The sequence below is a fragment of the Hyaena hyaena genome, unplaced genomic scaffold (assembly GCF_003009895.1).
Source record: "Hyaena hyaena isolate Hyena2069 unplaced genomic scaffold, ASM300989v1 scaffold_362, whole genome shotgun sequence".
Classification (NCBI taxonomy): domain Eukaryota; kingdom Metazoa; phylum Chordata; class Mammalia; order Carnivora; family Hyaenidae; genus Hyaena; species Hyaena hyaena.
Genome location: NW_024080998.1, coordinates 755,252 through 782,916, shown reverse-complemented (window position 1 = coordinate 782,916; position 27,665 = coordinate 755,252). Strand labels below are relative to the sequence as shown.

Sequence of the window (27,665 nt, the reverse complement as noted above, 5' to 3'; positions counted from 1 at the left end):
GGTTGGGATGAATAGGGGGAACACAGAGAGTTTCTTAGGGAAGTGAATGGAATCTGTTTAGTGTGACACAATAATGGTGGAATGCAGGACACTATGCATTTGTCAAAATTCACAGAATTGTACAAGAGAGTGAACACTAATGTAAACTACTGACTTTAAAAATAATGTATCATTATTATTCCATCAACTATAACATGTACCACACTAATGCAAGATACAAGTAACAGGATACTAAGTAGAAGAGAGAGGGAGTACATGAGAACTCTGTACTATGCTCAATATCATGTAAAGACTGTTTTAAAAAATTAACTGTGTGTATATATATACTTAATGTATATATACTTTATATACATATATATATACTTTATACACACACACACACACACACACACACACATATATTTGGTTTATTTATTTTGAGAGAGAGCGCATGCACATGAGAGGGTAGAGCAGAGAAAGAAGGAAAAAGAGAATCCCAAGCTGGCTCCGTGCTGTCAGTGTAAAGTCTGACACGGGGCTCAAACTCATGAACCATGAGATCAAGACCTGAACTGAAATCCAGAGGGGTCACTTAACGAACTGAGCCACCCAGGTACACCTCAAAATAAATTAGTTAAAAAAACTAAACTACATAAAATTAAAGTTATTTTATACAAGAATATAACCCAAGACACAATGTTTTTTTTTTTAATTATTAAATGGTTATAAGTTATCAAAGAAAGACAGGAAAAACCACAAAATAAAAAGCTACCTGTCCTTATAAGAATAATGCCAAGGACAGACTTGCATGCTAAAACTCAATAAAGAGGAGTCAGGGAAAAAATATATGACAAATTTGCAATTACATGTATGACTGTTTAAAATTTAATTATTTTTTTAAAATTTAAAAATAAATGGGAATAGAGAAAATAAAACCCCTCTTTTAAGTAAATGAAACATGGTATTTCCTTTTATTCAAATGGCATTTATTGCATTCAATTAAGTTAGCAGTGAGAAGGGCCAACTGGGAATCTGAAACGATTCATATAAAATTATGAAAATAAAACACATTCTCTTCAAATGAAGAACAGAAGCAAAAGCTGTGGAGACAAGGTAATAAGCAATGGACAATGAAATTGAGAATAGTCTGAACAGCGTGAGACATAAAACCTAGGGTCTGATTTACAAAGAGCTTTAAATTTCATGACTGTATTATTTCTTATGTGTTTTGCTCTTAAAATGTCAAGTTTTTGTATGCTTGTGTTTTTCCTGCTAACAGTTACATAAACAAGTACATTAATTTTAATGTCAAATTCTAATAGATATTAACATATCTGGCAATCTGCACTTATGTCTGGAACCTAGAACATTGTTATAATATCTAATTTTGTATTAATCTGTGTTTTTTAAAAAAAGATTTATTTCTGAATATGGCCAGAGAGGAGAAAACCAAGGAAAAGCTAATTTATGTTCCTGTTTTTTTGATATATACTTTTAAACTAACATGGGTTGGTGGTCAAAGAAAAAAAAGAGTCAATAAATCTAACAAACTCTTAATGAAAACCTTCTTGTTAAAATATAAAACAAGGGGCGCCTGCGTGGCTCAGTCCGTTAAGCGTTTAACTTTGGCTCAGGTCATGATCTCACAGTACATTGGTTCAAGCCCCTCATCAGGCTCTGTGCTGACAGCTCAGAGCCTGGAGCCTGCTTCGGATTCTCTGTCTCCCTCTCTCTCTGACCCTCCCCTGCTCATGCTGTCTGTCTCTCTCTCTCAAATAAATAAAACATTAAAGGTATTAAAAACAAAACAAAGCAGGGCACCTGGATGGTTCAGTTGGTTAAGCATCCGATTTCGGCTCCGGTCATGATCTCATGGTTTGTGAATGCCAGCATTGCATCAGGTGAGCCCAGACTCCACTCCAGGCTCCGTACTCTCTCTCCCTCTCTCTCTGAACCTCATTCTCTCTCTCCCTACCTCTCTCCCTCCTGCTCTCTTGCATGCTTTCTCGCTCAAAAAATAAATGAATTAAAAAATAAAATAAAAGAATTTTAAATTGCTTTAAAAAATACAAAACAAATTGCTTTTGGTGTCTCCCTCTCTTTCTGACCCTCTCCTGCTCATACTGTGTGTGTGTCTCTCTCTCAAAAATAAATAAACATGAAAAAAATGGAAAAAAGAAAAATGTATCTTGTTTTTTTGTCGATGAATCATCAGCACATGTTGATTTTACTCTAATGAATTTCAGTAAAAACAAAAACAAAATAGGAGACACTCACCTAAAGTGTGCATGAGTTTCAATTTAATCAAATAAAACAGTATGTTTACAAAATATTAAGTGAACTGAAAAATGTGAAAACTAAATAAATTCATTATTCAAATGTTTGATTTTATTTAACATTTAATTTTTTAATGTTTATTTATTTTTGAGAGTGCAAGCTGGAGAGGGGCAAAGAGAGAGAAGCAGACAGAGAACCTGAACCAGTCTCTGCTGACAGCAGACAGCCCAGTGAGGGGCTCAAACTCATTAACCATGAAATCATGACCTGAGGCAAAGTCTGATGTTCAACTGAATGAGCCACCCGCGTGACCCTCAAATATTTAATTTTTAATTAAGGAATTTATTCACTTACTTTGTCTAACTTGAAACATAAAATCATTCTATATTTCATGGAAATACCATATGGAAAGAAAGTAACCAGATATCTTTAAATTATTTCTCTGTAAATTATAAATCCTTTCAGTAATTAAATACTAAAATTTAATCTATAGTTATCTGCAAATAATAACTCTACAAAGTAATGTGGGTAATGTTCCTATCTTAAAAGATAATCACATAACAAATACATTATATCTGATAAACTAATTTATTTAAAAGACCACTGATTTTTTTAGTAGTGATCTGGTAATTTGACTTTTATAGTTAAAATCCTTCCTAACTAAAACTGGATTTTCTCCTCTAAAAGATCAAGTTGTATAATTATACTTGAACAAAACATAGTTAAAAACAAATGCTGAGGAGTGCCTGAGTGGCTCAGTGAGTTAGGCATCTGACTTTGGCTCAAGTCATGATCTCATGGTTCATTTGTTCGAGCCCCGTACCAGGCTCTGTGCTGACAGCTCAGAGCCTGGAGTCTATTTTGATTTATGTATCTCCCTCTCTCTCTGCCTCTCCCCCATTTGTGCTCTGTCTCTCAGAAATAAATAAATGTTAAAACAAAGCAAAACGCTGAAATAAACACTGGGTAGAGTAAGATAAAGAATTTTTTCACCCATGATAATCTTATATTCTATGAAAATGTAACTCAATAAATTAACCAAAAACTATTTTCTGATATTACTGCATTTTTAAAAACAAAATATGCCTCTGCAATTAAGATGCTTGCAAACGAGGGGAGACTGGGTGGCTCTGCAATTAAGATGCTTGCAAATGAGGGGAGACTGGGTAGATTAAGTGTCCAACTCTTGATTTCAGCTCAGATCATGATCTCAAGGTTTGTGAGACTGAGCTCCGAGATGGGCTCTGTGCTGACAGCACGGGAACGTGCTTGGAATTCTCTCTCTCTTTCTCTTTTCCCTGCTCTTGCACACACATGCTCTCTCTCTCTCTCAAAATGAATAAACTTTAAAAAAAATTTTTTTAAAGGTAGTTGCAAATGAAATTACTAAAAGGATATTTTAAGTGAGCACACAGCGTGAAGACTATTTGTCCACTAACAAACTATTAGGAGGTGTTTTACTGAATAGCTATAAATTTGATATAACAGGTATTATCATATATGTGTTATATCAAAAACACCAATGAGTTTCATACACTTTGATAAAAACAACTTTTGCATTTAATAATTCATATGCAATATTTCATCTCCCATGCAATTTTCCAATTAATTTATTGAATTCAGACTCCTCAACCGAAGCTTAGGCAACAAATTGTTTTGGGGATTCATGTCAACCCTAGATATGCCGAATGCTGGCTTAAGCTGGCAGTAAAGCCAGCCAGTAGACAAAAAGAATGAAACACAGAGAAACCCACATCAAAGTATCAAAGATTTTTGGCGGAAGATCAAAGTATGTATGTTTCTTATACAAGTCAGGAAGGGCTCTATCCAGCTCGAAGGGCATTCTACTGGGGAGATATGTATATATATGATATATTTTACAGTTTCTCAATGTAAACCCAATTAACTGATTGTTTTAGCCAATTCCTTTTTTTGTGGCGTCTTTAAAAAAAAGTATTCTAAACTTGTCATATAAACATTTAGTTTATGTAATATTTAAATTATGTAATGGCAATACAGAGGCATAAATAAATTTGGAAACAAGCACAACTAACTTTTAACAGGTTTACAATTTAATTACTGAGAAGAGAAAAATACATACATAACTCAAGTTGTTTATAGAAGAACTGGAGAGTTTGGTTTAATTTGGCAAGTTGGTTAGGTGGATTTTCATTAGGAAAGGTTATACTATAATAGGTCTACAATGTGACAAGTGAAAATCTTAGCATTAGGTACACTGGCAACTAACAGGAAGGAAGGATAACTTTACTTTGGTTGATCAAGTAAGGTATCCTTGCACTGTTGCAGGTATTTTATCTTTATAAACCTGTATAACTCAAATCAGTTGGAAATCCATTTAAAGTTTAATTAAAGCAACCTCTACTCCCTCTTTAAATTACCAGTATAATTATTTAACAGATAGAGTGATGTATTCTACACCAAAGATATTTCCATATAGGATGCCTTTGACAAAGATGAGGATTCCAGATACAAGGAACTAACATTTGTTGATGAACACCTTTTGCAAGACACCTTGAGTGGACACTAATATGATCAAAATTTTGGCATTCTATAATCCTTTACCAAGAATGAAATGGTAGAAGGGTGCTGGAGTAGCTCATTTAGTTAAGTGTCTGATTTTGGCTCAGGTCATGATCTCGCTGTTTGCGCGTTTGAGGCCCTGCACTGGGATCTGAGCTGACAGCTCAGACCCTGGAGCCTGCTTCTGATTCTATGTCTCCCTCTCTCTCTCTCTCTGCCCCTCCCCTGCTTGCATGTACGTTCTGTCTCATAAATAAACAACAAAAAAATTAAAAAAAACAAAAACAAAACTAAATGGTAGACAGATCCTGATACTATCGTGTTTTTGTAGAAAATAAATACACTAAATATAGACAAGCATTCCAAATTTCATTTTGTACCCCACAGCTAATTTTTAAGAAAACCAGGGCCATATGTGGGATTAAAAACCAAATGGCATGCAATTCTACATAGCAGAATTATCTTTTAAAATGTTTACCTTTTTCTGACATACTGTTTACTAAAACAGTGCAAAGAAATGGCATGCACAACACAGCTCAAAAGAATTAAGTGAATCATTACCAAGAAAACTGTAAGTAAGGCTATAAAGTTAAGTATTATGGGTCATAATGGCTCAATAATTTCTACTTATTTGTTCCCAGGCAATTTGTATCAACAAAATAACTTTTTGTAAATGATAAAACTGCATACTTTCTATTGATAAACCATTATCTTTTCATGGTACAACACGAAGACCAGAAAGATGGATATGGGGGGGGGGAGATGGATACACTTCCAATTGTATATTTACTTTGAACTTTTTAGTAATAACTTGGGGTTTTATTTTTTATTTTTTTATTATTATTTTTTAATGTTTTATTTATTTCTAGGAGAGAGAGAGAGAGAGAGAGACAGCGTGAGCAGGGGAGGGTCAGAGAAAGAGGGAGTCACAACAGGCTCCAGGCTCTGAGCTGGCTGTCAGCACAGAGCCCCACACGGGGCTCGAACCCACGAACCGTGAGATCATGACCTGAGCTGAAGTCGGACTCTTAAATCGACTGAGCCACCCAGGCACCCCCTTGATAAAGACTTTTAACATGTTCTATTACATTAGTGGTAAGTAAGTTTATGTGCTCAGTGACGTTGTTTTCTGAAAACAGGAGAATGTCATTTTCAAAACAGTACCAAGATGAAGTGAGGGTGAGGTACCCTAAAGTAACATTCTACATTCATACATTTTTTTTAACCAAATATTGCTAGCAACGAAACGGGATCTCCATCTAGTGGCCAGTAGGGTAACTGCATGCTTACTGAATAGCCTTTAAACAGTGGCTTGAGGAAAAAAAATCTTGTTTACAAGGCAGCTTTCAAACTAACATAGCTATAACAAATAGAAGTCAGAATGTTACCAGAGAAAAGTTAAAATGAACACATTCTTTATGCAAGGATTTTCCTATCCACCTACTTTCTCTAATGGTTTTTACCATTCCTTCGAAAACTGATACTGGAGTTAAAACATAAAATTCACTTATTTGTTTCAATTATCCATCTTGAAGCTCTGGCTTCAAATTTACTGTTTTATATTATTTTCCAACAACTCTCTTAATTATAGACTAAGCTTAATGAATTAAATTCTTTCAACACAAATTTAAAAATATATACACAATACTGTTTGATACATAAAGCTGGCCAACACAGTTATATTACTGGGTTAATCTAATGTACAAAAGCAAGTGAGAGGGGCGCCTGGGTGGCTTAGTCGGTTAAGCGTCCGACTTCCGCTTAGGTCATGATCTCGCGGTTCGTGGGTTCGAGCCCCGCGTCGGGCTCTGTGCTGACTGCCAACTCAGAGCCTGGAGCCTATTTCAGAGTCTGTATCTCCCTCTCTCTCTGACCCTCCCCTGCTCACACTCTCTCTCTCTCTCTCTCCTAGAAATAAATAAAAATATTTAAAAAAAAAAAAACAAAAAAAACACAAAAGCAAGTGAGAACACTAACAGATTTCTTTATTTTAGTTAGTATAAAAAGAACTATTATTAAGCTTCAAATGTACATATCTATTTTAAGTAACTGGAACCACCCCATAACATTTGACAAATCTGATTAATTTAGCCTAAATATACGAAGACTTACACTGCTGTTGTGATGCCACCAAACCGAACACTTAAAAAATTTTTCCATTCTTTGATTTATAAACAGGTCTCTACATTTTCTTCCGCACTCATTTTCAGGCCAAGAGAGAAAGGCCAATATATGAGAAGTGTATAGTAAGGAAACTACTATTAGGTTATTAAAACTTCCTGCTAGCGTTGCCTGGGTGGCTCAGTTGGTTAACCGTCTAACTTCAGCTCAGGTAATGATCTCATGGCTTCTGACTCTGAGCCCTGCATCAGGCTCTGCAGTGACAGCCTGGAGCCTGCTTTGGATTTTCTGTCTTCTTCTCCCTCTCCATCTTTTTCTCTCTCTCTTTCTCCCCCTCCCCCACCTGCATGCACACATGTACACGTGCTCTCTCTCTCAAAAATAAAGTACTAAAAATACACATTCATAAGTCCATCTAGTAATTTTTAAATTTTACAAATTAATATAAAAAAAACATACTGGATAAATAATACATAGACATTTTATGCTACAAGTTAAAGTGTTTGAGAAATCACTTATTGTAAGTATAACAGATGTAATGACTAAATAATCAGGACCTAACTCTGGGGAATGGGTCAGTGTCTCAGGTATAGTACTGTTAGAAGGTTAGGAATGGAAAAAAGTTGTCCTTTTCCCCCAAGGAATCAGTATGCACTCTTTATGCTGGTAATAATTTTACAACTGACAGTACTCTCTTTTCACCTCTGATGCAATGTTCACAGCTAAAAATGAAAATCAATTATTATATGCAAGTGCTATTTACCAGTATGGCTAGCATAGTGTTAATCACTTAAAATTTTTGGCCAATTTTTACACTTCCACCAAAATAAAACAGACTTATAGTTAAACTGCTACATAACAAGCCTTCTAATATGAGAACTTGAAGGCATTATTAAAAGATACAAAGAGTAGACTCTGTTATTCATATCAACCTTTAACATTAAGTAATTAAGAAGAAAAGTTCAGGGATTTCAAGTATCTAACATGTATATTAGGAGCCAGAAAAGGACAAAAAGGAGGTTGTAAAGGGGGGTAGGGTAAGAAACCACATTTGATAGTTAATGGCAGGCCAATGAAAAGTAGGGCATAAACTACTGTATGTTTCTGTATTTTCTTTTTTTTTTAAATTTTTATAGTTTTTAAATTTATTTTTGAGACAGAGAGACAGAGCATAAGCAGGGGAGGGGCAGAGAGAGAGGGAGACACAGAACCTGAAACAGGCTCCAGGCTCTGAGCTAGCTGTCAGCACAGAACCTGACACGGGGCTCGAACCCATGAACCACGAGATCATGACCTGAGCCGAAGTTGGATACTTAACCAACTGAGCCACCCAGGCGCCCCTGTATGTTTCTGTATTTTCTTATCTTGCTCACCTATCATTTCAAAACATGTAACAGAAAGGAAATATGTACTACTTTACCACAGTTCTCAAGAGAGCCTATTGCATCATGCTTGTGTTTCTGTATATTATCTGCTAACAATGTAAGCAAACCATCCCTTAAACATAATGTCTCAAATGAAATTATTAGCACTTCTCCCACAAATACCAACTTGCCAGATAGTCCATGAAATAAATGGCCTGCACTCTATAAAAATGGTCAGTATTATGAAAGACAAAGAAAAGCTGGGAACTGTTTCAGATTAAAGAAGAGAGATTATGATTCTAGACTAGATTTTTTTTACTCTACCCTACCCCCCAAACTTGCCAATATTCCTTTTTTTAATTTTTTTTTTATTTTTAAGAAAGAGAGCAAGAGCATGTAAGCAGGGGAGGAATAGAGAGAGGAAGAAAGAGAATCCTAAGCAGGGTCCACGCTGCCAGTACAGAGTCCAACGTGGGGCTTGTACCGTGAGATTGTGACTGAAGCAAAATCAAGAGTCTGATGCTTAAATGACTGAGCCACCCAGGCATCCCACCAAAAATAATATTCTTTGGCAAATGACAAAACTGGAAATTGGACTAGGTAATCTGTTCAGATTTTAAAATGCTACTTAAAAACTAATATTTAGGGGCACCTGGGTGGCTTAGTCGGTTAAGCGTCCGACTTTTACTTAGGTCATGATCTCGCGGTTCGTGGGTTCGAGCCCTGCGTCAGGGTCTGTGCTGACTGTCAGCTCAGAGCCTGGAGCCCGTTTCAGAGTCTGTGACTCCCTCTCTCTCTGACCCTCCTATGCTCACGCTGTCTCTCTCTCCTAGAAATAAATAAAACATTAAAAAAAAAAAAACTAATATTTAACCAAAATTGATGATTATATAAGTAACATATTTACTAATATAATACTAAGGTATTTTCTTCCTGAAAACCATCTCATATTTAGAATATTCTAAATGAGCATACTTTTCTCACAATCTAAAGATCAGACACAAATGAATGAGTTCTCTGGAAACGGTCTCAAATAAAAAAATATAAAAGATAAAGATCAGAATATATCCCAAAATCAACAACAATTTTCTCTGATCATTTAAAACATCACTTAAGAGGTGTGCTACCAAATTATCTGATCTCCTTAACTAAGTCACTTTATATCAATTAATTTATGTTAAAGTACTATTTCAAAATAATTTTAACCACATTCAAATATAAATGTACCAATTCCAATTATACTACTGGACAAGGTGCCAGGTTCAAGCACATGATTCTACACGTACGGCTAAAAAATATCATTTTATAGAGAAATAGTCACAAAGGAAAGGTCAAATTCTAATCTGTCACATTAAATTTCTAAAATAATTCCAAGATACAGTAAATAAGTCTCCTTAATTCCATATGGTTAGCAAAATCAGTTTATTTATTGACACACATATACTTACCAGAAAGTATGCCTTACATGAATACATTACTTTAAACAGTAAAAGTAGGTAATAATGGATTTCCTTTTTGACTCCAATCCATAAACATAAAAGTTCAGTGTTACACAAGGACTGAATTATAGAACACGAAAAATTTTAAATTTTCTGAGAAGATATACATTTTAAAAGTGAAAGAACTAATTAAATAATATTTTAATGTGGAAAGAGATAAAGAAAACCTTATCCCACTCTACTCACTTTTCTAAACAATCCGATGTTAAATTTCGGCACTAATATCTAAAATAGCTTAATGCTTATACCTCTAAATATTTTAATAAAAAAAATACACTGCGTATCTGACATCTACTTTTAAAAAAAAGACCAATTTGATGTATCAAACAGGTGAATGTAAAAGAAAGATTAATCTACATAATGTATCATCTCAATATTTTTATGAAGTTTAAGGCAGATTAGAGAACTGTATGCTTAGAAACCCAATAATCTCCACAGTGGTAGAAAATAGGGGCAGTTACCCCTTTTCAAATACAAGTAGCTTTTCCATCTTCAACAGTGCATTATACTACTACCAAGCACCAAACGGACTTCAAGATTTTTTACCATCACTTTCCTTACCTATTCTTCCTTAATAATCTAATTAGACACATAAATGTCTATTTTCATAAGAATATGACTAAAGAAAGGCATAGATAAGAAGAATAGATAGTAGAAAACAAAAACAAAAACCTAAAAGTTCCTTGTGAAAGGGAAGTGATTTTAATTACTTGTTTTTCTTGGCACTATCTGTAAACAGAACATAATCTTCTATTATTATTTAGGAAAAGAATACATTTCTCAGAATATATTTTCACAACCAGGGTAAAAATAAACTAATTTCAAAGATCAGTTGCGTATTGGCAAAGTAAATACCTGTAGTACTTTTATTATTGCATTTATAAAAATTAGTAGTCTTATTATCAAGTACCTATGGACTATAATAATTTATATGTCTTGAAACTACCATCATCTGAAATTTTACAGTGTTTGAGAAAAACACTAAAATCATTAAAATGAGTACAAGTTCAATCAACCATATTTAGCTCAGAATATTGTCATGAAGCTACTAGCCTTTGCCTATTATTTTCAGTTATACATTATTTTTAAAAAAGTACATTCACAGGTTAAAACAAAGGGATAATGAAAACTTTCATTTTGTGTTTCAGGACAGATGACAACACAGGTTGCCCAGTTAGGAGCTCCTAAAAACAACTAAGTGTTTCCAGAATAATTTCTAAGAAATAGATCTGTTAATCTCATTCCTAAAGATACTGGGAAAGGATAATACCAATACTTCAAGTGAACCTTATTATTTTAATAGACAATAAAGTAATCAAAGGCCTAATGACAACATGATTTACCTGAATCATTTCGTAGATAAGATGACATAGCTGGGATGAGGCAAGACTGACTGAGAAGCTCCAGAAGTACAGAAGGAAGGGCATTGCTGTTCTGTGCTCTACTCTCATGAGATGACTGAGCTTCCCCGTTGACTGCACCACTCACAGGATTTATGTAACTTGCAAGAACCTAAAAATAAAGATTAGTGGGTTTAAATTGGATTTCAGCTTCACATTCTTTAAATTTTTTTATGTTTTATTTTATATTTGAGAGAGAGAGACAGAGACAGAGCACAAGCAAGGGAGGGGCAGAAAGTTGGAGACAGAATCTAAAGCAGCCTCCAGACTCTGAGCTGCCGACACAGAGCCAGACACGTGACTCAAACTCACCAACTGGGAGATCATGACCTGAGCTGAAGCCGGATGCCCAACCAACTGAGCCACCCAGACACCCCTAGCTTCATATACTTTAAAAGCCCACATATTGTTAGATATTTAATCTAAGTTCCAAGAGTTTATATTTTCAAGTCAGTCAATGCCTATGTTTCGAAAACAAGACCGGTTTCCCTCAGACTTTCAAAAGAGAAAAGTTTTTGCAAGATGTTACACTGTATATAACTAAACATACCAGAAAAAAAATTCACCTAAGATCACAAACTTAAAAACTTAGCCACAATTCTGGTATTATTTACACTACTGAATAGATTCAGTTTACAGTTTGACAGTGATCTTAGAATTTTAAATGAGCCTATCATTCTAGAATTACAGAAAATAATGCTCATAGACTTGACTCATTTTAGTCAATTAGTTGATGCAGGGACTAAAGCTATAATTTAAGCACCTGCCCTTCTCATTGGTACTGTGGGACCTTCTATATTGGTTCAACTTGTCTGATTCTAGAAACGTCATAAAACAATGCGAGGAACAAAGATAGATAGATACAAATAAATAGAAATAAGTAAGTAAATAAATAAAATATTTTCAAAAAAAGAGTTCAGATACAGCATTTTAGATGTGATGATGAGAAGAAGGTAAGTATGGTATATTTTCCAGTTATTGGATAATTTCGTCCTTGTCACTTGCCTCTCAGTGAAGAAACTAATTGAGAGGGAAGAAACCTAGACTTATAAGTAGGGAAGAACAATCTTTGTCAGTGGTATTTCGATGTACTAACAGCAAGGAGCATTATAGATTTTTAAACAGTAGCTGAGAATGAGTTGGATAATCATCAATACAAATATAAAAAATAATTTAACTATTATCAATGACAATATCAACTCTGTAAATATACCTGCAGAAGACAGGTAACATGTTCCTCTTCCAGCCTCTGTTTAGTTAAGGCTTGTTCCACATCCCATCCAGAAGCTGTAGAACCTGTTCCAAAGCCAGTCCCCTTTGCCCAATACAGCTGTTGTTCTTCTGTTGATGTAGGGTTATGAGAACTTGATACCTGTGGCTTGTAACAAAAAATGAAAATTTCTTACTATTTGATTTTACTTATCCTCAAAAATATTTATGAGTACAAACATAAATAATTTAGCTCCTATAGAGAAAAGTTGAGTCTCTTTAAAAAATTAAACAAAGGATTATATGACCCAGCAATTCCATTCCTAGGTATATGACCAAAGAAATAAAAACTGACACTCAAAGACATACAGGACTATGAGTTTTCAGGGCAAGACTATTCCTAACAGCCGACAAGTCAAAACAGCACAAATGACCACTGATGGATGAATGCATAAATAATTGTGATATTTACATACAATAAAATTAATTCAGTCATAAGAAGTAATTAAGTACTGATATATGTTACTTTGTGGATGAACCTCAAAAACATGCTAAGTCAAAGATGACAGACACAAAAAGTAACATACTGTACAATTCCACTCATATGAAATACCCAGAGTAGGTAAATACAGAGAGCCGGAACACATGGTAGTTGCCAGGGGTTAAGGGCAGGGGGGAATGGAGAACAAACGCTTACCCTTAAGAATATATCAATAAAGGGGCGCCTGGGTGGTTCAGCTGGTTAAGGGTCCAACTTTGGCTCAGGTCACAATCTCACGGTTTCTAAGTTCAAGCCCTGCGTCGGGCTCTGTGCTGACAGCTTAGAGCTTGGAGCCTGCTTCAGATTCCGTGTCTCCCTCTCTCTGTGTCCCTTCCCTACTCATGCTCTGTCTCTTTCTCTCTCAAAAATAAACGCTAAAAAATTTTTTAAGCAAAAACGTATAAAAATTTAAAAATATTTATTAGTAAAACATGGGGTAAAGACTTGTAGTCATTGACAAAAAATTAGAGCAAACAGTGAAAGGGACAGAAATATGAGCCAGATCCCTTAGGATGAACCTATTTAAAGCACATCTTCAATTCTTTAATAGTATCATATGTCTTTAATCACAGGAAGTAAGATTCCTTCTGCTTCTAGAAGGAACAATTTTCAATTTCTTTCTTACTGAGAATGTGATATGTAGAAAAAATTTCTTAGAAATAGGGAACATATTAAAAAAGTGAATAGTATAGAGACAAAAAATGACTTACAACCATTGGTTTTATTAACATAACCTCAAACACTGTAAAGGTCAATTCTTTATTATTATTCTTGCGGAATGTAAAATTATTTATATAACAAGAATCCTTCTTTTTTTTTTTTAATTTTTTAATGTTTATTTATTCTTGAGAAGCAGAGACAGACAGAGCACAAGCAAAGGAGTGGCAGAGAGAGAGGCAGACACAGAATCCAAAGCAGGATCCAGACTCTAAGCAAGCTGTCAGCACAGAGCCAGAACTCACAGACCGTGAGATCATGACCTGAGCTGAAGTTGGACACTCAATCAACTGAGCCACCCAGGCGCCCCACAAGAATCCTCTTTTTAAAGAATTTTCATTAAATATAACATACTACACACCTTCAAAACATATGAAATTAAGTATTAGTTTCAAGGGTAATTTAAAATTAATACCAATGCCTTTCAATTCTTTTAATGAGAATATTCTAAAGAGGAATATTATATACAATGAAACTTTATACAAATTGATCTGTAAAACAGTTTTATGGATCTATGACTTCAAATGTCATTTTTAATATTTTTATAAGATAAACTGTATATCATATGTTTGCATGTATAGGAGGATTAGTAGGAACTTAACTGAGGAACAAGAGGGAGAAGAAGGGGGGAAATGGTGGGGGAAAGGGAGAGAGGCAAACCATGAGAGACTCTTGAATGCTGACAAAAACTGAGGACTGATGGATGTGGGGGGGGGGGGGGATGGGCATGGAGGAGGGCACTTGTGGGGATGAGCACTGGGTGTTATGTGGAAACTAATTTGACAATAAACTATTTGTAAAAAAAAAAAAAAAAGATTTAATATACAAATAAAAAAAGATAGACTGTTAAAATGAATAATTTCATTGCCATATAAAAAGTACGTATGGAATAATTAACATTATTGATAAAGAGTGATTTTTTTTTAATAAAGAGTGATTTTTAAAACTTTGTAAATATAAAGCATAACATACACAGGATTAAAAAAAGACGAGTTTAATGAACTACAAAAACTTATTTAACCATGCAGGCCAAGAACTACATCACTGCACATAAGAAATTGCCATAATTCCATCTTTTATTTCTCAAACCTTCAATTTCTCCACAAAGTTAATTATAAAACCTCAATTTTTATACTCATGCTTTCTTACTCTTTTACCACCAAAGCATGAAACTCCAGCCACTATAGTTTCATTTTGTCTAATTTATGAACATTCTATCAATGGAATCATGCTGTATAAATTCCACCATGTGTGTGGCATTTTAGTTGTGCTTGTGAAATTTATCACTGCTGTTATGTGTAGTTGGCTGTAGGTGTTTATTTACATTCCATTATACTATCCCGTTATATAGGAGACTACAATTTGCTGATCTTTTACCGTCTCCTCATTACTGTATCCATTTTAGTCAAATTATGACAAATGATGATGGTACAGTATTTGGCATTGTGGTTTTTGAAATTTTACACTTTCGGATTGGTTTGGAGTCTTAGTGTATTAAAGGTGTTCATTTGTGCTTTTCTGATAAAGAAATAGATCACCTTTTCCCATTCACTGGACATTTAGATAGCCCCTCTTATGAAGTGCCCATTCTAGTTTTTCCTCTATTTTTCTATGAGATTTTCTGCTTTTTCCTTTTGAAATTTTTGAAGCTCTCCAATTATGCTGAAGATAAGTTCTTTATCAGATACACCCAAATACAGCCTCCCATTCTATGTTTTCCTTTTTCACTATCTTTATAGTTTTTGAGGAAAAAAGTTCTTAATTTTAACATAGTTGTTTTCCAATGTTTTTCCCCGTAAGGGACAGTGCTTTTTAAAAATTCTTTTCAAGAAACCTTTGTGTACTTTAAGATCATAAAAGTATGCATATATTTTTTTCCATAAAAGAGTACTGTTATATTTTGTGTGTTACATACATTTATATCTATCATCCAGTTAGAATTAATTTTTGCATACAGAGTCCATTACTGTTTAAAGCTTCATTTTAGTTCCACAAGAATAGCTAACTGACTCCCCCATCATTTATTGATAAGATCATACTCACCCCATTATGTTGTGCAGTTATTATTGTCATACCAGGTAATCATATATACAAGGGTTTAAGTCTATTGTTTGCTGGGCTTCTATCTCTCCTTGTACTAATAACACAAACTATTAACAAATTTTGATATATGATAGCATAAACCTATAAGATATGTTGTTCTTTGAAACTGTCTTGGCTATTTTTGAGCCTCTGCCTTTCCCAAAAACATGTTAGAATTGCCTTGTCAGTTTCCTCCAAATTACATCCAGAATTTCATCAAACATACAGATCAACTTGAAAAGAAATATTATTGGGGCGCAATTGGTTAAGCATCCAACTCTGGATCTCACTCAGGTCATGATCGCGTAGTTCATGAGATCTAGCCCCATGTCGGGCTCTGCACTGATGGCGTACAGCCTGCTTGGGATTCTGACTCTTCTGTTTGTCCCTCCTCTGTTTGTGCACTCTCTCCCTCTCTCAATAAGTAATAAAACTTAAAAAATAGGAGAAATATTCTCAAACTGTTATATTTTCTGTGCCCATAGAAATAAACACGAGCACACCTCAGATTATTAAGTCTAGTGTTTAAAAAATTTCACATATTTCATGTGTAAATGTCTTGCACATATTTTTTTCAGGTTCATTCACAGATACTTTCTCTTTTTGGTATTTCTAAAAAATAGCTTGAAAAAGCTTATTTTATGCTTCTTGATGGAATACAGAAGGATCTTATTTTGAAATACTGAACCTGGATACTGTACCCTCATTAAACTTATACCATTAAGTATTTAAAAAATTTCCAAAAACATAATCAAATCATCTTGAAATAATCAGGGTTTTTTCTTTCTTTCTCTTTTTCCCTTGTTTTACTATCTAGCTAGAGGCAACAATTCAAGAGTATGATTCTAAGGTTTGAGAAAGAAAATGAAGAGAGATCATAGTATAAATTCAGCACATCCTGGTAAATGGGAAAGCTTCCTTAAGATTTTAAATCTTTGTTTTTCAAGCAGATGGGTTAACCTATGGTTCCTTAAAGCACCCAATAAAGAAGAAAACACTTAGTTCATAGTTTCTCTTTCTTTTTTTTTTAATTTTTAATTTTTATTTTTTTCATAGTTTCTCTTTCAAATATTGTTTAAGAACCAAAAAAGATGTACAGGAGTCTCTGAAATATTATTTCAGAAAAAACCCTACTCTGAACTCCATGAATTTAACTGACTTTTCTCAAAACGTAAGTAAAACTCAACCTACCTCTGCTTGATTGAGACTAGAGTTGGGAACTCGTGGGGCATGGTGGCTCAGGGCAGAGAGGCAGACAAGGATGAGGTGTAGTGCTCCAATTTCCAATGCCATCCGCCTTAGAAGCACACCATCATCAGTGGTCAAGGGTGTAGTGCTGAACAAGCTACGAAGGACATGGAAAGGAAGAGTTGGAAGCACATTGGCTGATGGAGACTGCAGAATATGACCTAGATTAAAAAAGAAAACTCAAAATTAAAAATATTTAAGAACACAATAAGGAACAATATTCAGGGTCACAAGTTAACAGTGATAATGTAACAGAAAATTATATCATTAATTTATTAAAAAACAATCCAAAGACCATAGAATATCTTAAAATTTAATAAGTGTCTAGAAAACTCTTTAAGACATTCATGTATGTAGACAAACAAAAACCAAGATATATTCAAAGAATAATTAATAATCATAGCCTATGTCAAGATTGTTATAACCCAGAACTAAAACCTAAGAACTAAAATAGAAGCATTAGAAGTTCCTTACAACAGTATATAAGTAACCTGATTGCCCTGGAAGTAGTTTCAAACAAGAACAGATAATGAAAGAGTGAAACTATTTTACTTTGTTTGTATGTAATATAGTTTTCTACTATGTCTAGCTAGAATGTTAAATGAAAAAAAAAAAGAAAGAAAGAAAGAAAGAAAGAAAACAAAACCACTGCTGTATGAATAGTGGACGAGAACCACTTCAGAAACAGGTATCAGAATTATACATTTTAAAAAACATTCACTGTACGTTCACACACACAAAAAATCTGAAATGGCATTAATGGTAATTTTCTGCTTAGAGTTACACCTATTATCCTATAATAGACTCCCATAATACAGTGGTTCGTCCCTCTCTATCTACTTAAATCAAAAAATCAGATCAAACAGGGGCGCCTGGGTGGTTCAGTCAGTTAGGGACCCAACTTCAGCTCAGGTCACAATCTCACGGTGTTTGTGAGACCCCCACCAGGCTTGCTGCTATCAGCACAGAGCCCGCTTCAGATCCTCTGTGCCCCTCTCTGCCCCTCCCCAACTCGCCCATGGGTGCACGTATAAGCATGCTCATTTTCACTCTCTTTCTCTCAAAGAAACACTAAAAAAAAAAAAAAATCAGTTCAAGTAATTAGAAATTCCTGATCTAATGAAATAGGTATATAATTTACATATGAAACCAAACAGATAGGACTACTCAGTATGTAGAAGCTGCAATTTAAGAAATTATTACAAGAGGGGCGCCTGGGTGGCTCAGTCGGTTAAGCGTCTGACTTTGGCTCAGGTCATGATCTCACGGTTTGTGGGTTCAAGCCCCGCGTCGGGCTCTGTGCTGACAGCCAGCTCACAGCCTGGAGCCTGTTTCAGATTCTGTGTCTCCCTCTCTTTCTGACCCTCCCCTGCTCACACTGTCTCTCTCTCTCTCTCTCAGAAAAAAATAAAATATTAAAAAAAAAGGAAGTTATTACAAGAATATTCAAAATAATATCATCATTTTCAAAGACAGATTTATTGACTGGTTGATAGAGACAGATGTGTGGGGGCAGAAGGGCAGAGAGAGGGGTAGAAAGAGGGTACCACACAGGACCCACACGGTCATCCCAGAGCCTGACACAGAGCTCAAACCCACAGACTGTGAAGTCATGATCTGGGCAGAAATCAAGAGTTGGACACTTGACTGACGCCCCAATCATATCACCATTTTTGAAGAATTCCATCAAATAAGAAATTACGTTGAAAAGTATGTGCTTTATTTGGTAAAGTATGTACTCTGAACATTCAATAGTTTCAAATTCATACAGTTTTTATTAAATATACTTTGTGGTACGGATTTAATATTCTTTCTAATATGTAACAGAATTCACCTCCAATAGAAACCATGTGATTTTAAAATAAAGAGCAATTAGGGACGCCTGGATGTTTCAGTTGGTTAAGTGTCCAACTTCGGCTCAGGTCATGATCATGGTTCACAAGTTGACGCCCGGCGTCCCGCTCTCTGCTAATGGCTCACAGCCTGGAGCCTGTTTCGGATTCTGTCTCCCTCCCTCTCTGCCCTTTCCCCATTTGCTCTCTTTTTTTATTCCCCCCTCTCTCTCAAGAAAGTAAACATTAAAAATTTTTTTTAAATAAAGAACAATTATTAATTTTCAAATGGAATGGTCATTAACTGAAGAATCACAGTTGTAAACTTAGAAAATCTACTTGTTAGGCTATCCTAAATTATGATTTTTCTTTAATGTTTCCTTATATTAAATAAAACTGTCAGCCTAATGCAAACAATCACCACAGCTATTATTATTCTGTAATATTATTATAATTATCACGTAATGTTTATTTTCCACATTCTGTTCTCTTTAGTCTAAATATTGGTTCCTGATTCAGTTTCGTAAAAAAAATCATCATATCATGACTTGGTTTATGTATTTTAATAAATCTTCACTACTAATCCAGAATAAAATCTGAAGCCAAAAAAAATTTTTTTAAGGTTTATTCATTTTTGAGAGAGGGAGAGGGACGGAGAGGGACTGAGTGTGAGCAGGAAAGGGGCAGAGAGAGGGGGAGACACAGAATTCAAAGCAGGCTCCAGGCTCTGAGCTGTCAGCACAGAGCCTGATGCTGGGCTTGAATCCATGAACCCCAAGATCATGACCCAAGCTGAAGTCAGATGCTTAACCAACTGAGCTACCCAGGCGCCCCAAAATCTGAAGTTCTTAATAAGACTTTCCATGATCTGTTATCAGTAATAATAGCTTTTCAAATGAACACTCAGTGTTGCTTTTAATGCAAATTTTCATCAGCTAAATTATCCTCTCCAACATAATTTGAACACAGAAATGCTGCTCAAATCATCTTTCTAGCTCATTTTGGCCTAAATAGAGTCTATCCTTCAATGCCCTACTAAAAACTAATACACCACTTTTTCACATAGCTGGGTAGTAAGGAAACAGTCTCATACCTGTAAGCCTACTCTGGCAAAGCGTTTGTAACCTAAGTCTACACTTATATGTGCTTCTTATTGCTATTACTGGAGAATAGGAGAACATTAGGTCTCAATACCTGCTTCATCTTTAAATGCTTCCAATGATGCCCAACAGTTTATAAACAGCAAATATATTTTGAATGAATAAAGAAATAAAAATAAAGATTCTTTAGGACTTATTATGTGTATCGTTACAATGAAACAACCAATAACAAATCGTCGAGGAGCTTCACCATGAATAAACAATAAGTAACAGGCAATGATCTGAATAACTTTTATGCAACCTACCTTTGTTAAATTTCATTAATTTAACACTTCTTTAGAATTAACACTTTAGAATTTAACAATTTTAAACACTTACTTCCTTCTCCATCATCTGTCACTCCCAATACCAGTCGAAGAAGGCACTGGGCATGTTTTCTCTCTTTCAGTAGCACTTCAGCATAACCCGGAAGACGAAGAAATAATCCAAAAGCAGCCAAAGAATGGGCAGGTATGGGAGACATGGTCTGCACTGCTGACTTGATAGGTGGAGGTTCAGCCGCAATGGTTTCTGGTGCTTCATAAACTAATTCCCCTGATTGTTCAATGGTCACCCATTCAAACTGATCACTATCTTTTGGTTTTTCCTGAGTGGTAGAAGTTACAACTGGAGCACTTACCTTAAAGAAAAAGGAATTTTTTGTTTGGTTATTTGTGTGTTTTAACATCAGGTTCAAATTAAAGACTTGACTTTAAATGTCCTCTATAAAATATGGAAATAAAATATAGGAATAAAAGGATCAATAAAGGGACATGTTTTTTAAAAAAGTTTCTAAATATCAGGAATTAAATGATATCAGGAGTATAATGGTATCTGCAAAATATATATTTTTTTATAATGTTTTATTTATTTCTAGGGGAGAGAGAGAGAGAGAGAGAGAGAGACAGCGGGGGCAGGGGAGGGTCAGAGAGAGAGGGAGTCACAGACTGAAACAGGCTCCAGGCTCTGAGCTGGCAGTCAGCAAAGAGCCCGACGCGGGCCTCGAACCCACGAGCCGCGAGATCATGGCCTAAGCGAAAGTCGGACGCTTAACCGACTAAGCCACCCAGGCGCCCCAAAATATCTTTACTTTAAACTTAGTAAAGTTACTATTTTATTTTTTGTAATTAGTTAAGAATATGCCAACAGAGTCTTTGAGGCTACATAAATATTTTGTTCCTTTCTCACCAAACTTCAAAAAATCTGCATTTTTAAAATTCTTGCCTGAAATATAATTACTACAGTGGTTGCCAAGTTGGTGACTTTCTATCATTCTTTCTACATTTACTAGTTGGCCAGAACTCTAAGTAAAAGCATTCCCGCCTTTTCCACCTATTTATTCATTCATTAATCTACACCAGAATGGAACTAGGGTCTTTGCAGATGTAGTCATGTTAAGATGACATCATACTGGATCAGAGTGGACCCTAAATCAATGACACTTATCCTTATAAGGAGAGGGAGACACAGAGACACACAGATACACAAGAGGGCCATGTGAAAATGTAGGCAGAAACTGGGAGTGATGCAGCTACAAGCCAACGAATGCCAAGTGCCAGCAAGCCCCAGAGGCTAAGAAGAGACAAGGATGGATCCTTCCCCAGACCTAGCACAGGGACCATGGATCTGGTGACAACTTAGTTTCAGACTTACAGATTCCTACAATGTAAAAGAATATAATTTCTGTTGTTTTAGGCCATCCAGTTCGTGGTACTTTGTTACAACAGCTCTAGGAAACTAATACATATACTAAGTACATGCAATTACAGAGAATAATTCCCCTACTTCATTCAATAAACATGCAGTACTTTGTATTTACAACTTTCTATGTGCCACACTCCTCCTCATTAATAGAAAAGCATGGAAAGCACATCAATAAGCTCATCAGTAACAGCAACATTAACTGTAAAGAGGTTAAAGCAGTTATGTTTTTAAAACTACCGTAAATGGAAATGGTACCTAAAACAGGAAAAAAGTTAAGCAAAAAGACAATGTATTTGGGTAGCAGTATACACTACTACCTTATGCTCCCATTTCCAGTAATATCTATAGTTAATATCATGCCTAAAGCAGCACAGAAATAAAAATATTACAGTGTGATGACCATAAAATCAAGGAAAATGCTGTAATGTAATGAGTCTGGCAAATGTACTCAGTCTTCAGCATTTCTTCAGTCCCAACAAATTCTCACAAAGCTCTGTACAAATCCTGTACAAATTTAAAGGATGCTCAACCACTGTAAGGGAAAGGGTACTCCCCAAAAGTTATTACAAGTAAGTATTTTTAAAAAGCAAAAAAATAACAAAGGGCTTTGCCATGAATTGTTTATTCACTTAGAAATCTTATCTTACTTGCTGAATTACTTCTGGATACAGCATGGGTAGTCTTTCTGCAATAAGAGCCAGTCCACCCATTCCTGCAAAAACTTGTAATGGTGACTGGATGGGACAGGTTTCAAGTAAAGATTCATCCAATACTCCATCCATACATTCATCACTTGGAGTGAGAGGCTCATCTTCTGGACAGCTACCAAGTAAGTCTCCATGATCTAGAATAAATTACAATTAACAGGTAAAAACAAAAAGGTCTGTGTTTATAATAATCTTTCATTTACAAGGTAGATATTATTGTCACCTCTCTACTCAACAAAAGAGCATCAGTAGGTTATTCAGAAAAAGCTTTAAGGCTGGACACTATGGTAATCTTTATGACTTCTGACGCTGCCTTTTATAGTCTTGCTACTCAAAGTAGGGTCACTGGAATGTGAGCACTGGCACCATCTAAGAACTTTTGGAATGTAGAATCTTGGGTCCCACCCTGGACCTACTGAGTAAGAATCTGCATTTTAACAATGTTCTGCAGGTAACCTATAAGCATATTGAAGTTTGAGAAGTACTGTCCTTTAGGGCATATTGTAAGACATATTCTATGTAAAAATAACTCAGTCTCCAGATTCAAAGCAAATAATAATATATGAATCAAGCTCTGAAGTATCCAATTAGGAAAAACTGATTACTAACAAAGGCTTCTCATATTGAAAACTAAAGATTATATCCTACTGGTTAACTCTGAATCACTCACAAAGGAAAACCAAAAGGTTAGTATGTTTACAAATGACCAGATGCTATAAACACTAAAAAGAACCCCAAATAATCTGCTGAAAACTGAGCAAAGGCAATATTCCAAGATTTACTAAAGAATGCAAAATGCTACAGGCACCTGGGTGGCTCAGTAGGTTTCACAGTTAACTCCTGATTTTGGCTCAGGTCATGATTTCATGGTTTCTGGGTCCAAGCTCCTGCTGTTAGGGCAGAGCCTGCTTGGGATTCTCTCTCTCCCTCTCTCTCTGCCCAACCCCCACCCCACTGGTGCTCTTTCTCTCTCCAAATAAATAAAGTAAATGCTTAAAAAAAAAAAAGAATCCAAGATGCAAATTAATAAACCAAAGCATATGTGCTCATAAAGTAAGTGATGCTATAAGAAAAATTAAGATTTCCAGTGAAAATAAGAACAAGTTTTTATATTTACAAATTAATTCAGTCATAAAGAATAAGACCTCATTAACTTTACAGAATAAAAACAAAGGTAAATTAAGTCATCAGCAACAGAAGTCCCTACTTCCTCAGATTACAGACTATATTTTTAAAGGATCACCATACACATACCTTTTTCAGGATGTAACCTTTTAAAAGAATCTGTTTTTGACAGACTTGGGTCTGTGATAACTCTAGATCCCAATTTAACAGTCAGATCTATTGAGCGGTAACCTTGAGGAAGTTTTCGGTCATACAGGAGAGTTAAAAGTTGGGCAAGCGTCATTTCAGCTGGCAATGGTTGGCCTAAAAATGACATAACTAAGTTAAACCTGGAATCCAAGGGGGAAATATTTACTTGGTTTAAGTCAATTAGTGTTTTACTGAACTACATGTAAAGCATCTGATTCTGACACCAACTTAAAAACAATTTAAAATCAGCACATGAAAAGTTTATAGAAATCTATTTCTGACACATATGAACAATAATAATGTCTGTAGAAAGTGTCAGTCACAAACCAAATCCCACCAAGAGCTTCTGAGCCATAGCAAGAAACAAAGAAACAGACATTCTTAGACATCTGGGGTTGGCAAAATCTCTTCCCTACAAGGCCAGAAAATAAATATTTTAATCTATGAAGACCATACAGTCTCTGCTACCACTACAAACTCTACCACTGTGGCATGAAAACAGCTATGGGCAACGCACAAATAAATAGGCACAGCCATTATTTCAATAAAACTTTTTTATGTCCAGTCTACTGGCCATAGTTTGTTGATCTCTGCAATAAATCAGTAACATAAAACTAAAAAGGAAAATCCATGTAAGTTAGTTGACAATTTTTGAGATTAAAGCACAAAAATGGAGATAAATTGGGTATCGCCTTGACCAATAAAGTATATTAATCAAAGATTATGTTTTAGCCAGGGAGAAAATACTGCTTAACTCTCAGTGGTACACCAATGACTTCCATTACCATAACTACTCTTCAAAATCTGCCTCATGCTCCTTCCTACCTAACTTTATATGACCTCTTTAAGGCATTAGCTTTACTGATATTATAGCACATTGATAGCAAAATTTAAGAAGCTAGTGAAGTGTAAATACGCAACATTATCATGTTAAAAAGAATGTATGTAAAAGGTTACCTCTTCTTTTCTTCTCATTTTTCTTAGAGGGAGCTGTAGGGATAAAGTCTCACTAACTCATGTATCTCATCAAAAGCACTTGATTAAACAGGAGTCTGAGTCTGGTGATTACATGTCTTTATAATTTTTTATATTTTTAAATATTGTGAACATTACCTGCCAAGAGTTTGTGGAACAGGTGAAACACTGGGACAGTAATTATTTTGCTGGCAGCCTCTGCTCCTGACGAAGCACTTCCTATTTTATCAGGAATTGTCCTTCCTCTCCTGGACGGTGGACGAGGTGGTGTAGCTGACACAGCCCGTTTGGATTGGGATTTCAGCCCTAAAAGAATCAGGAAGATTCTGTATCAGCAAACACACTAAAGAAATAAGAGTACTTCTGCAATATTTTTAAAAAGCATCACATTCCTAACTAATGCCAAAAGAGAGAAACAGAAATGTTACTTCTGATTTTATATCTGATCTCTCAATTCGATTTGTCCTTCATGACACACCATGAATTTTGGCTTCATGTTTGTAACTATTTTCCAAGAAAGTAAAAAATAAGACTAAATTCTATTACTCTATTTCTCTGACATAAAAATAAAATCCACCAGAGATCTCCTATTTGAGAAGTAATGTATGCACACTTAAGCCTTATCTTTTCAACTAAAATCACCTCACTTTAAAGAAAATATCCTCCAAAATTATCAGTGGTCTTGGTCATTTTGTCTTCTTCTTTTACCTGACAGTACGAACACAATTCTCTGTATACTGTCAAGATTAACTGGAGTACCTCTATGATTCACACATGTGCAATATCTGATGAAAGACACTAAGCTTTGGATACAAAGTATGTTTAATAATTACAGTGCCAACAAGTAATAGATTTTAGATGTAATATTTTTACATCCAGTATTATAACATCATTTTAAGTCAGCTTTTTGCATTAATACTTTTATTACATGAAGTTCCTACAATATATATTGTTATATTTTACATAAAACTCAAACAAAATCAAGATTATAAAAAACAGAAAGCATACCTGAAGCAACAACAACACTGTAATTGTCCTGAAATCCATTTTCTGCCTTAACTTTTTCTTTTTCTTCATGGTTTTTCTTTTCTTTGTCATCTTTCTGTTCACTAATTAGTTTAGCAGTGATACTGGGTGTATCTGTAAGAAAATATTATTAAAATACACTCCTTTTCAAAATCATTAAGAAGGAAGCTATAAACATTTCAGACAAGGATTACACAAGATATTATCATTAATATGAAGGCAATGTAAATGGATTTAGGAGAAATTGATGAGATAAAGCCTGATATTCAATCCTTAATGATTATCGATGAAAGGGAATCACCACTGTTCATAAGGCAGGATACTTAAATTATTATCTCAAGAAAATATTACAAATTACCTCTTGAGGCAATGAAAAACCTTTATTTTAGGCACAGTTCAATGTACTTGCCACAAACATTTCATTTCATCTTCACAACATGCATATCAAAAAAGAATTTTATTTTCAAAATAAGGAAAGAGCCTTTAACAAGGCTACTGATATAATTTATAAATGACAAATATGGAATCTGACTTCAGGGCTCATCCTAAAGCATTACAGCATATTTTTTGTTCTACAAATGGCAGTAGAAAGGAACAAACTTCAATAATGAAGATTTGTTTTGCTATTTGTATTTATGAAACTTAGATACTTTGAAAACAAATACCTAGGGCCTTAATAAGATAAACTCTCTGAATTAGTATTTTATTTCATTACTTTGGAATATGGCAAGCTATTAAAAATCATGAAATGAACGGGTGACTGCAAAATGATCTGATGTGACAGTTAAGAAATCCAAAACCCTGGATGAACTTAGGAAGGACTCTCATCAGTGTGGTATGTTATACAGATTCTTTTTGTACTTTTCTAACTTAACACAAGTGTGATCTAATGTTTTTTTAATAATGTTAAAAAGGTGAAACAATCAAAATAGCAAATTAGCATGTTTTATATTATCTCCTGCGCTGTGATTTCTTTGAACATCTGAAAATAACCCTGTGATGTCAATTTCTGGAGTTCCTTCCTAATCACAGACTGCCTTTAGAGTTTCTGTTTTTTATATGAAATTTAAAAATTCTGTAAAACGATGAAATACATAATACAAGAATACATTTACTCTCTTAAAAAACAACCAAGAAACCTCAAATGGCAAAAACAGTTACAAAGTCAGAGTAAAATACTTAAAAAAAAGAAAATCACACAATTAATTCGAAGCATAATCAGGAAAAACATTAAAGATCATTAGATGATAGGAATTTACATAGTATTATCCCAGTAAATGTCAAATACTAAAAGGTATCAGTAAAAAACATTTTTCTCAACTTTCTGTTTAAAATTGTTCTGGGACACCTGGGTAGCTCAGTTGGTTAACAGTCCAACTCTTGATTTCAACTCAGGTCATGATCTCATGGTTTGTGAGATCAAGACCCATGTCAGGCTCTGTACTGACAGCATGGAGCCTGCTTAGGTTTCTCCCTCCGCCCTTCCCCCACTTGTGCACGCATGCTCTCTCTCTCTCTCTCTCTCACTCTTGATAAATAAACAAACATGAAAAGGGGCGCCTGGGTGGCTTAGTCGGTTAAGCGTCCGACTTTCGCTTAGGTCATGATCTCGCAGTTCGTGGGTTCGAGCCCCGCGTCGGGCTCTGTGCTGACTGCCAGCTCAGAGCCTGGAGCCTGTTTCAGTCTGTGACTCCCTCTCTCCCTGACCCTCCCCTGCTCACGCTGTCTCTCTCTCTCTCCTAAAAATAAATAAAACATTAAAAAAAAAAAATTAAAAAAAAAAAAACATGAAAAAAATTCTAAAAATAGGGGTGGCACCTGGGTGGCTCAGTCGGTTAAGTATCTAACTTTGGCTCAGGTCATGATCTCACGGCTTGTGAGTTCGAGTTCCATGTCGGGCTCTGTGCTAATAGAGCTCAGAACCTGAAGCCTGCTTCAGATTCCGTGTCTCCCTACCTCTGCTCACATTCTTGTCTGTCTGTCTCAAAAA

General features: G+C 35.1%; 1 protein-coding gene across 4 annotated transcripts in view; it reads right to left on the bottom strand.

The window, feature by feature from the left end:
* The window catches only part of BIRC6 (baculoviral IAP repeat containing 6), a 223,608-nt gene that overhangs the window by 50,421 nt on the left and 145,522 nt on the right, over positions 1-27,665 (bottom strand). For all 4 annotated transcript variants that reach the window (XR_005531445.1, XM_039250287.1, XM_039250288.1 and 1 more), the window contains exons 58-65: positions 25,658-25,789; positions 24,788-24,955; positions 23,615-23,788; positions 22,301-22,497; positions 20,289-20,589; positions 16,922-17,139; positions 12,395-12,559; positions 11,125-11,293 (exon numbers count right to left, since the gene is read on the bottom strand). Coding sequence is in view for 3 of the 4 variants with exons in the window: in XM_039250287.1 (XP_039106218.1) it covers positions 11,125-11,293; positions 12,395-12,559; positions 16,922-17,139; positions 20,289-20,589; positions 22,301-22,497; positions 23,615-23,788; positions 24,788-24,955; positions 25,658-25,789 (1,524 nt within the window). In the remaining variant the exon portion in view is untranslated. The remainder of the gene's footprint in view (positions 1-11,124; positions 11,294-12,394; positions 12,560-16,921; positions 17,140-20,288; positions 20,590-22,300; positions 22,498-23,614; positions 23,789-24,787; positions 24,956-25,657; positions 25,790-27,665) is intronic.